The sequence below is a fragment of the Nicotiana attenuata genome, unplaced genomic scaffold (assembly GCF_001879085.1).
Source record: "Nicotiana attenuata strain UT unplaced genomic scaffold, NIATTr2, whole genome shotgun sequence".
In the NCBI taxonomy this organism is placed as follows: domain Eukaryota; kingdom Viridiplantae; phylum Streptophyta; class Magnoliopsida; order Solanales; family Solanaceae; genus Nicotiana; species Nicotiana attenuata.
The window spans coordinates 4651-18891 of record NW_017673400.1 but is presented as its reverse complement, the minus strand read 5'-3'; the positions used below and the strand labels follow the sequence as shown (position 1 = coordinate 18891).

General features: G+C 40.2%; 1 protein-coding gene across 2 annotated transcripts; it reads right to left on the bottom strand.

Moving 5' to 3' along the window:
* Window positions 1-469: 469 nt before the first annotated feature.
* On the bottom strand, window positions 470-8687 carry LOC109216281 (auxin response factor 19-like). 2 transcript variants are annotated; one of them, XM_019380427.1, is made up of 13 exons: window positions 8044-8687; window positions 7416-7528; window positions 6070-6168; window positions 5918-5974; window positions 5615-5770; window positions 5445-5529; window positions 5256-5346; window positions 4884-5048; window positions 4583-4781; window positions 4354-4495; window positions 2465-4260; window positions 2187-2377; window positions 470-1154 (listed from the first exon to the last, which is right to left on the bottom strand). In XM_019380427.1, exons 1-13 carry the CDS (start codon window positions 8105-8107, stop codon window positions 1022-1024), a joined length of 3291 nt encoding a protein of 1096 aa, XP_019235972.1. In that variant the 5' UTR covers window positions 8108-8687; the 3' UTR covers window positions 470-1021. The 2 variants fall into 2 exon arrangements, with proteins under 2 accessions (XP_019235972.1, XP_019235973.1); XM_019380428.1 differs by lacking the exons at window positions 7416-7528; window positions 8044-8687 and adding an exon at window positions 6338-6629.
* Between the last annotated feature and the right edge of the window lie 5554 nt (window positions 8688-14241).

The window sequence follows — 14241 nt, the reverse complement described above, 5'->3', positions numbered from 1 at the left end:
TAGGGCGTTCTAGTAATTTTCGTTACTTCTCGTCCGGGGGGGGGGGGGAGGGGTTGGTAGGGCTCTCCATAGATGATCTGTGTATTGTATTGTGCCCCCTTATGGTAGTTACTGGTCGATATATTTGCATGCCATTTTATTTATGGTTTATGTTTAGATAATTATTTATGTGATCTCTGCTGGAGTTACTAATGCTCTTTTGCTTTTTGTTTTTTGTTTTTGTTTTCCTTTTCCTTTTCCTGAGCCGAGGGTCGATTGGAAACAGCCTCTCTGCCCTTTCGGGTAGGGGTAAGGCCTGTGTACGTATTACCCTCCCCAGACCCCACCTTGTGGGACTATACTGGGTAGTTGTTGTTGTTGTATCTTTCAATAATCTGTAGCGTTGGATATTTTGGACCATCACACAAGTTTTCATCAGACTTTCACCTTATTCTTGTCCATTTTGCCTCTTTAAGAACAAAAAACATGAGAAAGGGAGAAAAGGATAACATGAACTGAAACAAAAATTTACACAATTCAGCTCAGCTACTGAAATTTACTTCAAGATTTTCCATCAAGATATTGAGGGGAAAATCAGAGAGCCTTCTAAACAACTATACATTCCAACACTACACCACACATATTTCAAGGACTTCAATTTTACATTGAAAATACTCTAAGAAACTTTTCGTGCAAAAGAACACGAAGAAAATTTGGATAAACTCTCGTAGCAAGCATCGTACAGCTCTATGGTTACCCCAGGTTCCCGCTTTCAACATGAGCTAACCCTACTTGGACAGGTGCAATCACACAAGGTGATCAAGCACACTCAAATCCGAGCTGTGTTCTTGTCAGAGATTAGCGACAGCTCCTGTTCAACCAAGGAAAGGTCCTTATACCAAGATCCTAGGTAGAGCTGCTTTGCATGCTCTAACGTGTATAAAGGATAGAATAACCAATTGTGGCAGATTTCCACCGAGCTTGAGCAATGAACACCTAAAGTTATATAAGTAAGTAGAATGGAACTTTAGCCACAGATAATTTACACATTTCCCCCATCTGAACTGCTACAAGCTTGATTTTGGAGACTATTCCCAAAATCTCCATCCAAACTCATTTGCTGGACTTCTTGCGGTGAGAGAATCTTAATGCAGCGGACACAGTTCACGAATTCCCTGAAGTATCATATGACACATGTAAGTCAGTATGCCTCGAATATGTACAAGGAAAAAGGAATGGGGAAGGATTATAAAAAGGGAAACTTACAAAAATGTCCCAAATAAATCTCAACTTACCAACCTCTAGCCATTAGTCATAAACTTACCAAAACTAGCCAACAAAAATTGAAACACCAAATAATAGGATTCTTTCTATCAAAGAATCACATGTAAAAATCACCTTCTATATTTTTAAGCGTGATAGCAACATTAGATACAAGATGGAAAGGAAATTTCATGGACGGGATAGCAAATAAGGTGATGAAATACAAAAATCTATACAATATTCCAAAAATCTAAGCAAAAAAGGAACTTTTTCAATGGGTATAGTTGATAAGTCAATATACAAAATTTGAGGAAGAGTCTTCTGGTTTTGGACTGGTTTTGTACCAAAATTCGTAATTAAATCGAGTTCAAAAAAGTCTTCTGCGACACATGTATCAAACATGTATCACGCATGTAACTCACACACAGGTATACATGGATATACATGTGATACACAATTGATACAAATATGATACATATGTGATACACAAATGATACACAGTGTTCAGCTTTTACTTCGAATTTTCAATTCAAACCACCTCAAAACTTCACCAAATCATCCCAAAACTGAGATTCAAGCTCCTTAAGTTGTGCCCAATCTATTCTAATAACACCCACTCAAAACAAAGCAAAAAATTTGATATTTTTTTGCTTCAAATAGCTAATTGGCTAATTTGACTAATATTAGTAATATTTTATCAATTGGCCAACTTTTGTAATGAGCTACTTATAAATGGACATAGCTGGTAATTCCCCATATAAAAACAGCTTTAGGCTACATTGATCAAGTCTCCACGGAACGCATGCATAATGGGATAAAAGGTTGTATGGTTATATAAGGTGGTTCAGTTGGAAGTCTTGGCTCCCAAGAGAACGGCATATGCTGCTTGCTCGAATTGAAAATGCAAATACAAAATTAGATAGAAGCAAAGTTCAAGAACTTACTCCCAAGGGTCATCACCAACCAGAAGAACATCATTCTCATGATCCACATACACAAGCTTCCATCCTATCCTTTGTCTGTCCTCCAGTTGTCCCTCTATACCGAATCTACGAGCTAAATCTTGTTTAAGGTCTTCGTAGCCCGAGTAACGTGCGATATCAATCGATCTTCCAACAGCACCACGCTTGTATACCTTTGAGAGCATAGAGGCAAAAAAGTTAGTATTGGTAACTCTCAAACATGATACGAGGTAGGACACAGATTTGGTAAGTTAACCAACCTTGGTATATGTCCGCAAACGAGGTACTTGAGGTGGTGGGGCCCAGGCACCTCTATTCATGAAGCTGTCATCATTCATGGTAGAATCAATTGAATTGAAAGCCATATCAGGAACTCCAAATGACTGGGAAACCATTGATGATGAGAGTTCGGGCTGTGCTTCCTTGGGGTTCTCATAGCTAGAAAGCATTCCTCCTGATGAGATATTATTCGATAAATCTTTCCTTGAGTCCATCAAGCTATTTGTGACCAAAGGATCAGGCATCATTGGCAGTCCTAACTGATTGTCCATATTTGATCCAAAAGCAACACTGTTCCTGGGGTCACCCTGAACTTCTCCGTCTTGACTGTCTCTGAATATGACTGGTTGATTATTGAAAGACAATGGGTTTGTTGTCTGCTGCAAGTGGACATCATTTTGAGAAAAGCAGACTGAGGTTGCTGAAGATGAACTATCTAGATAATCCATGTGGGGCCCTGCAGTGTTAAGGTAGGTTTGAGGAGCCAAAAATCCATGGTTAGGGCTCTTGGAGATGTTCACTGAGGGCTTCACATCAGATTTGTGCTGCAAATCTTTAACTAGATTGCTATTAGTGGACATAGCTTCGAATCCACTGGAATTCAAAAGGGGTACAGAACACTGGGTTGCTTCATCCCCTGCAGCTGTGCCTCGATGCATCCTACCATTCATATTTGGCTGAACCGCATTTTGACAATTGTTCGTGGATGGTGAGGTGGAACATGATGGGATGTCATCCGTAACCACCGACTGGCCTCCACCTGCAGCTCCTGTTAATAAGCTACTACAGTTTGTGGAAAGTTGATTAGTAGTCGGTGGTAGATGCTGACCAACTTGTCCAGGTAGTTCTGGTAGAATTCCAGGTTGCTGGTGAAGTTTTGATTGCTGATTTGGCTGGGAAAAACGAAAATTAGACTGGCTAGTCATTTGCTGCTGGACAACTTGCGACTGTGAGAGAGAAGTGGAGGTGGACGTGGTTTGAGACATATCCAGCATTTGGCTTGTTGCAAGCGACCTGGAAAAGTTCTGTGATACATCCAAGAGCTGCTTCTGCTGATCCTGGATTGGCCCAAGCTGGGATTGCTGTTGTTGCAATACAGATTGTTGAGCTAGAAGTGATTGCTGCTGCTGATGCAGCTTCTGCAAAAGCTGCAACTGTAATTGGTTATCAGAGAAATGCATCTGTTGATTAAGTTGATCGCTAGGCTGAGATGGCATGAAACTCTGCTGCTGAGTCTGATTCATAATCTGTTGCTGCTGAGGAAGGTTCCTCTGCAGCTGGTTCTGAAGTGATTGTTGTTGCTGAAGGACATTCTGAGATTGCACAAGACTCTGCGCTTGCAAAATTTGGGCCTGAACTTGGTTTGTAGGCACGGATTGGTTTATTAGATTCTGTCTTGGTTGCTGACTGATATCCGTCAATTGTTGCTGCTGCGACTGCATAATGGATCCTACTGGGCTCAATGTGGCAGCTGGCATCTGACCTTGTTGGTTTGGCCTTTGGGTACCAAACTGTAAGGTGTTGTGCTGAGGAAGCTGAGGTGCTGCTGGTAGACCTAACTGACGTGAGAGGTCTGCACCACCTCCGACATTCTGTAGAACGGAACCAGACAAGGAATGCAGGTAGTTTGGCTGCTGCATTGAAGGGTTCTGTTGCATGTTCATCCATTGGACTAAGCTCAGGCCTGGAAGACCTTGCGGGTCTTTCATCCCAAAGTCATCACCAAGCCACGGCATTGTCCTCTTGAATAGGCCATCTAGATCAGAACAATCATCATCTGCAACAAGTGACATCTTCTACAGTTATCCAACAATGTCAAAAGATATCATCAGAATTGAAAGTCATATTCTGATTGTAGAATTCCTCATACCTGGCATTCCAGGTAGCCTTGGCCGCTTGGACCTGAAGAATGGCGGAGTAGGACAGATGAAAAACGGTGCTGTTACAGGTTCAATCTCCCAAATTGAGACCCGATTACGCCTCTCCCCAGCAGTTGACTCATCCCAACCAACCTAATCACAATTTCACAAGCGTGAAGGTTAGTACATTCCTTAAGTGAAGATAAAACAAAAGTTAAATTACTACTTAGAAAATTTTACCTGCAAGTTACGCCATTGTGAGTTCTTCCACCTCACCGGATCCAGATCACTGATGCCGGTAATTGTGCCCATATACCTTCTAGTTCCTGACTCTTCTGTCTCAAACATCATGCGGAACCGCATGCCAAGCGATACTTGACTGCTATAAGTTGCCTTGTAATACTTAGCTAAAGGGATGACAAACTCAGAAGGACTTGCCCTGTTCATATAGAGGTTTAAAAATTTTAAAATCATCAAGATCAAGGACAAATAAATTGCTATAAGATTTGCATATGCCTATTAAGAAAGCAAGTTCACTGACCTTGGGTTATAAAACACAGTGAAAGGGCTGTTGTTTGCAGCTGCATGGGCTGCCGCTGCTAGGATACCTATATGCATGCTATCACTTGACAACACCGATGACGATAAGTTTGTGGGCTGTCTGTTTGCCCGCCTAATACCGAGTAGAAGCTGCTGCTTTTCATCCCTGTCGACATAGATTGAAGAGCGTTAAGGATGACTGAAACATATGAACGAACCAAAGAGAATCCAACAGCTGAGTTGGTTCCCTTTATGGATCTCACTTAGCATTCTATTTTAGTCATCGGTTTATACTTACAATTACTATTTCCTCAAATGCACGAAAAAATGAGATATGATATTCAAGGTGGCATGACATTGCCAGTATCATTACCTAATAAATAAGACCGAATCACCAGCGAAAAGCCTCTTCCCACTGACAAATAGGCTCCACCCCGTTGTTAGCAAATGGCGTTTGGGTTGCCCTGGATCACCAGAGATAGGTAAGGGATAGGAAACAAGCCAATTTTACCTGGCAATGCGTGGAGTAGTATATCCATATATAGCAGATAAACAAACTTACCACGATAAATATGGCGGAAGGTCCACAAATTATCATGCAAGTCTCTAGCCACAAGTTCTTGAGCAGGTGGTTGCATCGAGTAATCCTGATGATGAACAAGCAAGCCTATCACACAAAAGATAGAGAACAACCAAAAAGTATCAGATGACAAATTTTCAATGTGCTCTTACCAGAGGCGGGAATATTTTCTCCGCAGCACGTCGAGGCACAGAAAAGCCTCCATGCGTGCTCGTATCACTGGCAGTTAAGGTCTTGCAGAAAAATTCTGTTTGCGGTTTATTTGTTTTCATAGACAAATCTGATCTCAACAATGCCTCCTTGTCAAACTGCACAAGACCAAAGGTTAATTAAATCAGTGTTACATTCAACTGGAAGATGCTCTAAATGAGATCCTCATTCTCAAATAAAGAAGAAATGTTGGGTATAGGAAAAAATTCGCCTTTTAATGTAGACACAGCAAGGAAGGGACATACTGAAGGAACTGGCTGCAATGTCATCTGTGCATAAACTTCATCTGTTTCTGGATCCGCCTAATGACAAAAATTACATTCATTATTGTTGAGCAGCAGAGACTTTAAAGAAAAACCAGTTTGTACAAAGGCAAGTGAAGTCTGAAAATACATACATGCAGGGTAACATTGTGAAGAAGACAAACTAACTTTGACGGAAGATTTGGGTAGTTTGGTATTTGGGCATCTACATCTTTCTTCATAGATGCTGCAACCTGAAAATTGAAGTGCAAGAGAAACAAATTAGACCCATGACTAACTCTGCATATAAAAACTAATCTTAACCATACTACACTAGCTAAAATATGCCAACTACTTCACTTCCAGCACAAGAGAATTTCTTGAAAGTAATCAAAACTTGAATAAAAGGAAAAGGTAATTCACCATTGCTGCACTCCAATTAGTGCCAACTTTTCATTTATTTGTTACTATCTTCCAATTTTCCTTCTTGTTCTCTTCCACATAATTTTTTGTTTCAATAATGATCACATCCGGACGAGCTTGCGCGTACCTCAATTGTTCCGCCATAGGAACGAATATCGGGTAACTTTGTCTACCAAGACTTAGTCAGATAGGAAGAAATCCAAGCATTTTGTCTCTCCGGAATTTAAATCTTGGTCACCCGTGATTTTTTTTTTCCCCCTTTCATTACCACTAGACCACGGATCATTCTCTTCCACATCATTAAGGTCTGAAAAAAAATTATGAAATTTTATTCTTTTTTTTTTAAGGTAAGGAAATTTTTTCTTCACACTTTTTTAAAGCAAGCGCCACTTTAACCCAGCCATAAAGGTTACATTTTGTATTCCCTTTTTTCCTCATAACAACCCCACTAGCTGCTAATAGGCAAAATGATAGTCAAAGGTACTAAAGATGATGCCTTTCCAATCTTTTCATCTTTGTTCTTTTTCTAAACCGTGTGGTAAATATATATATATATATATATATATATGTATACACGTGCACATGTAAGCATATGCATAAGCCAACAAAACAAACAACAAATAACAAATTCTTCATAAAGATCACATACTGACACAAGGTGCATGTTACTCCAGAGATACCATAATAGAGATGCAAAACAAATAAGAGGTGATCCACAAAAATAAATAAATTACTCCTACTACAACATGGACAAGAATAAATAAATAAATACAATGCATTCTACTATCAAAATCAACAATAATGTTACCCCATACACATCTGCAGCCTGACAAAAGTAGTAAGGTGTAAGGGTAAATAACGTGCACCATATCGGCTCACGTTAGCAAATAGCCGCATACAAGCCTATAAAAATTCGGATTATTTTATGCACACCTCAACTGTTTCGTATAATCATAAAAAAAAATTACTAAACTTTTTTTTTTTTTACCTCTACTAACCTTGTTAACCATTAGGCTAGGCAATTAAAAAATTCTTATTAAGTCACAAAAGGGTAATTTTTTTGGTTAAAGAAAATAACCTGTTCACTATGGCCTTGAGGGAAATAGACGACGTGGGTCCCAGCGGCCGGTAAGTTCACCAGAGGACCGGCGCAGGCCTGCCATAGCTCTGGGTTTATGCTCTTCTTTTCACCTGCAAAAAAAAAAAAAAAATTAAATTATTCACCCCACCATTCAATTTATAACACTTGTTAATTAATTAATACACCTTTATTTTCCAAAAAATTCAACCCCAAAAAAAATGGGTTTTCAAAAAATCTTTTTTTATATTCTTGCTAGATTGAAAAAGTAAAGATTTTTATCACTTTCTCACCCAGAATCAAACTTTTCCAAGAAAATCCCATTTCCTTTGCTTAGCAACTTCAACATACGTGTAATGCATAGTTGAGGGAAAAGCATATAATAAAACAGAAAGGAAAAATAATATTTTCCAGGAAAATTTCATTGGGATGGAAGAAAAGAATAGACAAAAGCCCAGAAAGAGAAATAGCTTTGTCTTTTTGATTCCACGATTCTTACAATGCATCTGCTTATTACTACTAGAGAAAAGTATATACGTACGTATATTTGTATGTCACTCTCTCTATATAAATAATACTCCTTATATTTATTAATATGTATAAATAATAAGTAAGGATAGTGACAGACCTTCGGCAGGATTAACGTTGGCAGCAGCCTGCTGAGCTCCGGCTATATTCCCCGGTGTTTTCATTTTCCCTTTATGCTTATTTTCTTCAGCTAAAAAACAAAAAGACTGCCCAGATATTATCACCGGAGATTCATCGGAGCTGCACTTCACCAAACTCCGGCAAGACAAAAATAGATCAAAAACAGAATCTTTTTGCACTATAACATGCTTCTGTGAGCTAAGAAGAAAAAGAGTGGTGGTGGCCGGCGGGAAGAAGGGAGTGTGTTTTCCGGCGAAAAGGGTGGCCGGAAAAAGAGGAAGAAAGAGAAAAAGGGGGGGGTGGGTGGGGGTGGTTTAGGTTGGGGGGGGGGGGGGTGGGGACAAAGGAAGCTTTGGAAAAAGAGGGGGATGTTAAGGAAGGGAGAGACCAAATGCTGCAATTTTACTTTAAACTGCCCCCTCTTCTACACTACACCTCCCAGACACACACACACACACACTATCTTCTCTTTCTTTCACTCTATATGTAAACAACTCAAATGTGCTCTTTCTTTTAGCTCTCTTTACAAAGAACCCTTTTCAGAAATGGCCTTTTGTTTCTCTCTCTAGCTTGTTTATTCCTTCTCTCTCTCTTTGGTGGATAAATATTTTTTATGTATATAAAATATAATGTGTTTTTCCTTTTCTTGGGTTTTATATTCTCTGTCTGTGGCTATGGCCTAGCAAAGTTGACCATTGAGGTGATACTTAAAATCGGTGCTTAATACTATGTACTTATGCTTAATAATACATACTACTAGTATTAACTAGTTTTCTACTATTTTATTCTTTTTAACCTTCTTCTGCTATTGAGGAAAAGGGTTTTGTCTTAGCAACTGTAGCAGACGCTCTGGCAAAGTATGGAAACACCGGTAACACGTATCAACGGAGGAAGATAGAATTATGTATTGGAAAACGTCTCCGGCTTTTATTTTGCAAGTTTTTATCTCGGAAAAAATTGCAATGTGGTCTATCTCTATTATTATGTAATAACTAAACTACTATGCCTTTAATATATAGACTCCCATTTCATTAGCAAAAAAAACTGTTAATATGATCAAATGATACCCTTAGGGCTCGTTTCTGTTATACACTTGGAGCTCGTTTGGCACCAGGAATAAGGGATAAATTGATTCAGGAATTAAATTTAAGAAGAGTTTATCTCATGTTTGGTTGAGATAAAATCAAGGTATAATTAATTTTGGAACTAATTATTCCGGGATTGTAGTGTTATTATGGAAGGGTGGAATAATTAATCCTAGATAACTTATTTCCCAACTAAACGACTCCGTAATGAAATGATTTATATATAATAGACACAAATATATATGGCTTGTTTTAGACTACTAATTTCAAAAAGAAAAAAAATCGTACAGTCAAATAATGCACATAAATTAGGACGGAAAGATTAACATATATTAATATTACAAAAAATTACAAACGTAAATCCCAATAAATATTGCTCCCAAATATATTATGCCTTCAAAGTAGTGTCAATGATTTTTATAAGAAATAGATTGTTGGTGGCTGCAATAATTACTTAATTGCATTGGTCTTCAATTCTCAATTTTTACCCATAACTAACATTGTGAAAAAGAGGAGAATAAATTTGGGAATTGCAATTCTTCTGCGATTGACCCTTCATGGACTGTACACCATCACTATCACTTCTATCTTTTTAACCTTATTCCCTCATTAATGACGACAATGACTATTGAGTAGAAGAAAATTAGAGAATGATATATCTCTGTATTGATGTTCATTTGATAGGCAACAATTTTTCGGAGACAATTGACATGTTAAGTATATTAAGGATTTGGTTTGATTCGAAAAAAAGTTATTGCAGAATTATAATCCAACATCTTATATGAAATAGATAATATTAACATTCAGATATAAAATTTATATCGATATCAATTAATTCAAATAACTAAAAGGGGATAAATACAATCTTAAATTTAATATCTAATTAATATCTTAATCCCGTAACAAAGCGACCACTAAGTTTATTTGGTTACTCCGACTTGTCCATTGCAGCTTTTGCTATTTAAGATCCCTTTATGTAGCAACTCATAGCAGTTAATACAAAGTACTCGTTCAATTATTAATTTGTGCTATTTATGACATATATGCTTTAAAAGAATTCACTAAGATATATTTTTGACCTATGTATGGGTCAGAATCTGACCTCACGGTAATTAACGGAGTTAATCTCCTCTTGAACTAATTCATAATTAATAAGTGGTATGGCCACTTATTTATAAGAGGATTCGACTCTTGTCCGATGGAATCTACGAGGGCACGGCCCATTCATTCCCCCACGGGGACGGAACCTCAGCGTGGCCACGGCCATTTATTGCCAGCTCACGAAGCTCACATCTATAAATACTAAGAGTGGAAGCCCTAGAAAAGGGGGCTGCTTCTTCACTACTATAGACAGGAAAGAGAAGGAAAAAATATACCCATCTTATGGGAAGAGAAAAACACCATTGTAAGGCTCTGAACCTCTTCATGGAGAGGCAGACCAAACAAATATTATCAATAAAGGCTTTTAATGTTTCTCCCCCTAATTCTGAGTACTTATTTTCGTTTCTTTCATTTGGTCCAATGGATTATTACGATTTGCTATGATTTTCCCGTGATTATTTGTATTGTTTTGCACTCATAAGATATGTGATAACTTTTGAGCAAATAATTTGGCGCCGTCTGTGGGGATTTCATAGCAAAATCGCGTAGTTCTTCCATGGACCAAAAGGAAAGAAACGCCGGAAAAGGAAAAACAACCCTGCTTAAACAAGCCAAAGCGGCATATCAGGCCGATGGAACTCGAAGATCTCGAATCGAGATCCAGTTCCTCTGTCTCTCATCTATCAGATGGTGCAAACAAGAAGAAGCAGCCCCCCCCCCCCTAAGGGAAGGTCTCTGTAAGGCATCTCCCACATCCCCGATACAAGCTTCGGCCAGAAACCGGCACGGAGATATCTCGAGCCGAGAGTCGCCTCAAGACAGCCTATAAACCCTGGTTGGGAAGACAACGGATGAGCCGCTCAAGGTCTCGAATCCAAACCGAGCTTCAGCACTCAATACCCACAATATGGGACTCAGGCCATGAGCCTTCGTCATCAAGATCGACAAAGTTCAACAACAGTTGAACTGGGACTCAGACCATGGGCCTTCGTCATCAAAGATCAACAAAGTTCAACAACAGTTGAACTGGGACTCAGGCCATGAGCCTTCGTCATCAAAGATCGACAAAGTTCAACAACAGTTGAACCAAGACAGGCTATGCGCCTTCACCAAAAGTTCAACTACGGTTGAACCAAGACAGGCTATGCGCCTTCACCAAAAAGTTCAACTACAGAACCAAGACAGGCTATGCGCCTTCGCCATTATATCAAGGCTATGCGCCTTCGTCGAAAAGTTCAACTACGGTTGAACCAAGACAGGCTACGCGCCTTCACCAGAAAGTTCAACTACAGTTGAACCGGGACTCAGGCTATGCGCCTTCGCCATTATATCAAGGCTATGTGCCTTCATCAAAAAGTTCAACTACGGTTGAACCGAGACAGGCTACGCGCCTTCACCGGAAAGTTCAACTACGGTTGAACCGAGACTCAGGCTATGCGCCTTCGCCATTATATCAAGGCTATGCGCCTTCACCAAAAGTTCAACTACGGTTGAACCGAGACAGGCTACGCGCCTTCACCAAAAAGTTCAACTACGGTTGAACCGGGACTCAGGCTATGCGCCTTCGTCGAAAAGTTCAACTACGGTTGAACCAAGACAGGCTATGCGCCTTCACCAGAAAGTTCAACTACGGTTGAACCGAGACAGGCTATGCGCCTTCACCAAAAAGTTCAACTACGGTTGAACCGGGACTCAGGCTATGCGCCTTCGCCATTATATCAAGGCTATGCGCCTTCGTCAAGAAGTTCAACTACGGTTGAACCGAGACAGGCTACGCGCCTTCACCAGAAAGTTCAACTACGGTTGAACCGGGACTCAGGCTATGCGCCTTCGCCANTCTATGAACATAATTTGGCCAAAGCCAATGGGTGTTTCAACACTCGTACCTTCAAAGGTAGATCTGCCACGGGCTCTGTATGGGTCAGAATCTGACCTCACGATAATTAACGGAGTTAATCTCCTCTTGAGCTAATCCATAATTAATAAGTGGTACGACCACTTATTTATAAGAGGATTCGACTCTTGTCCGATTGAATCTACGAGGGCACGACCCATTCATTCCCCCACGGGGACGGAACCTCAGCGTGGCCACGGCCATTTATTGCCAGCTCACGAAGCTCACATCTATAAATACTAAGAGTGGAAGCCCTAGAAAGGGGGCTGCTTCTTCACTACTATAGACAGGAGAGAGAAGGGAAAAATATACCCATCTTATGGGAAGAGAAAACACCATTGTAAGGCTCTGAACCTCTTCATGGGGAGGCAGACCAAACAAATATTATCAATAAAGGCTTTTAATGTTTCTCCCCCTAATTCTGAGTACTTATTTTCGTTTCTTTCATTTGGTCCAATGGATTATTACGATTTGCTATGATTTTCCCGTGATTATTTGTATTGTTTTGCACTCATAAGATATGTGATAACTTTTGAGCAAACAATTTTGCCCTGTCTGTGGGGATTTCATAGCAAAATCGCGTAGTTCTTCCATGGACCAAAAGGAAAGAAATGCCAGAAAAGGAAGAACAACCCAGCTTAAACAGGCCAAAGCGGCATATCAGGCCGATGGAACTCGAAGATCTCGAATCGAGATCCAGTTCCTCTGTCTCTCATCTATCAGATGGTGCAAACAAGAAGAAGCAGCCCCCCCCCCCCCCCTCCTAAGGGAAGGTCTCTGTAAGGCATCCCCCACATCCCCGATACAAGCTCCGGCCAGAAACCGGCACGGAGATATCTCGAGCCGAGAGTCGCCTCAAGACAGCCTATAAACCCTGGTTGGGAAGACAACGGATGAGCCGCTCAAGTCTCGAATCCAAACCGAGCTTCAGCACCCAATACCCACAATATGGGACTCAGGCCATGAGCCTTCGTCATCAAAGATCGACAAAGTTCAACGACAGTTGAACTAGGACTCAGGCCATGAGCCTTCGTCATCAAAGATCGACAAAGTTCAACGACAGTTGAACTGGGACTCAGACCATGAGCCTTCGTCATCAAAGATCGACAAAGTTCGACAACAGTTGAACCAAGACAGGCTATGCGCCTTCACCAAAAGTTCAACTACGGTTGAACCGAGACAGGCTACGCGCCTTCACCAGAAAGTTCAACTACGGTTGAACCGGGACTCAGGCTATGCGCCTTCGCCATTATATCAAGGCTATGCACCTTCGTCAAGAAGTTCAACTACGGTTGAATCGAGACAGGCTACGCGCCTTCACCAGAAAGTTCAACTATGGTTGAACCGGGACTCAGGCTATGCGCTGTCATACCTCCTTTTTTACACACCCACCCCGAAGGATAAATGTATAAGGGAGTTTTTCCATTTAAAGTGACATTATTCGAAATGAGATTATTTATTTGTTTTTTAGAGTCGCCACTTAGGATAAGATGGGCTTTTGGTGTCCCAAGTCATCGATTTAATTTAAACCCCAAATCGAGGAAAATTTCGACTTCTCAATTGGAGTCTGCGAACCAGAAATTCTGAATAAGGAATTCTGTTGACCCGAGGGAAGGTGTTAGGCACCCCCAGATCCCGTGGTTCTAGCACGGTCGCTTAAATTATTATAAATGGCTAAAATCTGATTTTTATGCATATTCCATCCTACAGTGCAATTTTAGGATTATTTACCACTTTTAGTTATTTTTACGAAAGTGAACGCCGTTTAAGAGCGTGTTTTCAGATCACGTCACATGAAATGCACCCGGATCCTCAACGCCTCTTATTCAACGTTTTAGGATTTGGATTTGGGTTGCATGAAATGCGCACCCGTATTTAAGAAGGTAAACTTATTAAAACGTGCCTATAGCGACTAACGGATTATTATCTTTGCGGGAGGCCGTGAAATTCGCTAAACGGCACGTCCCGAATTCTAAGCATTTTATTATAAGCAATTAATGAGGGCCTCGCAATCTATGCAATTTTATTTGGCGAGGCTCATCTCGTTTTATTATTTTATGGCTAACCTAAAGCAAACTAAGATTTTCTATTCATTTTT

Excerpts from the sequence above, each read along its gene's own strand:
- LOC109216281 (XM_019380427.1), bottom strand. The coding sequence starts at position 8,107 with ATGAAAACACCGGGGAATATAGCCGGAGCTCAGCAGGCTGCTGCCAAC. Across the intron at positions 5,771-5,917 it reads CATTGCAGCCAGTTCCTTCA|TTTGACAAGGAGGCATTGTT; the intron begins GTATGTCCCTTC and ends GGTCTTGTGCAG. Across the intron at positions 5,347-5,444 it reads CTTCCGCCATATTTATCGTG|GGCAACCCAAACGCCATTTG; the intron begins GTAAGTTTGTTT and ends CTGGTGATCCAG.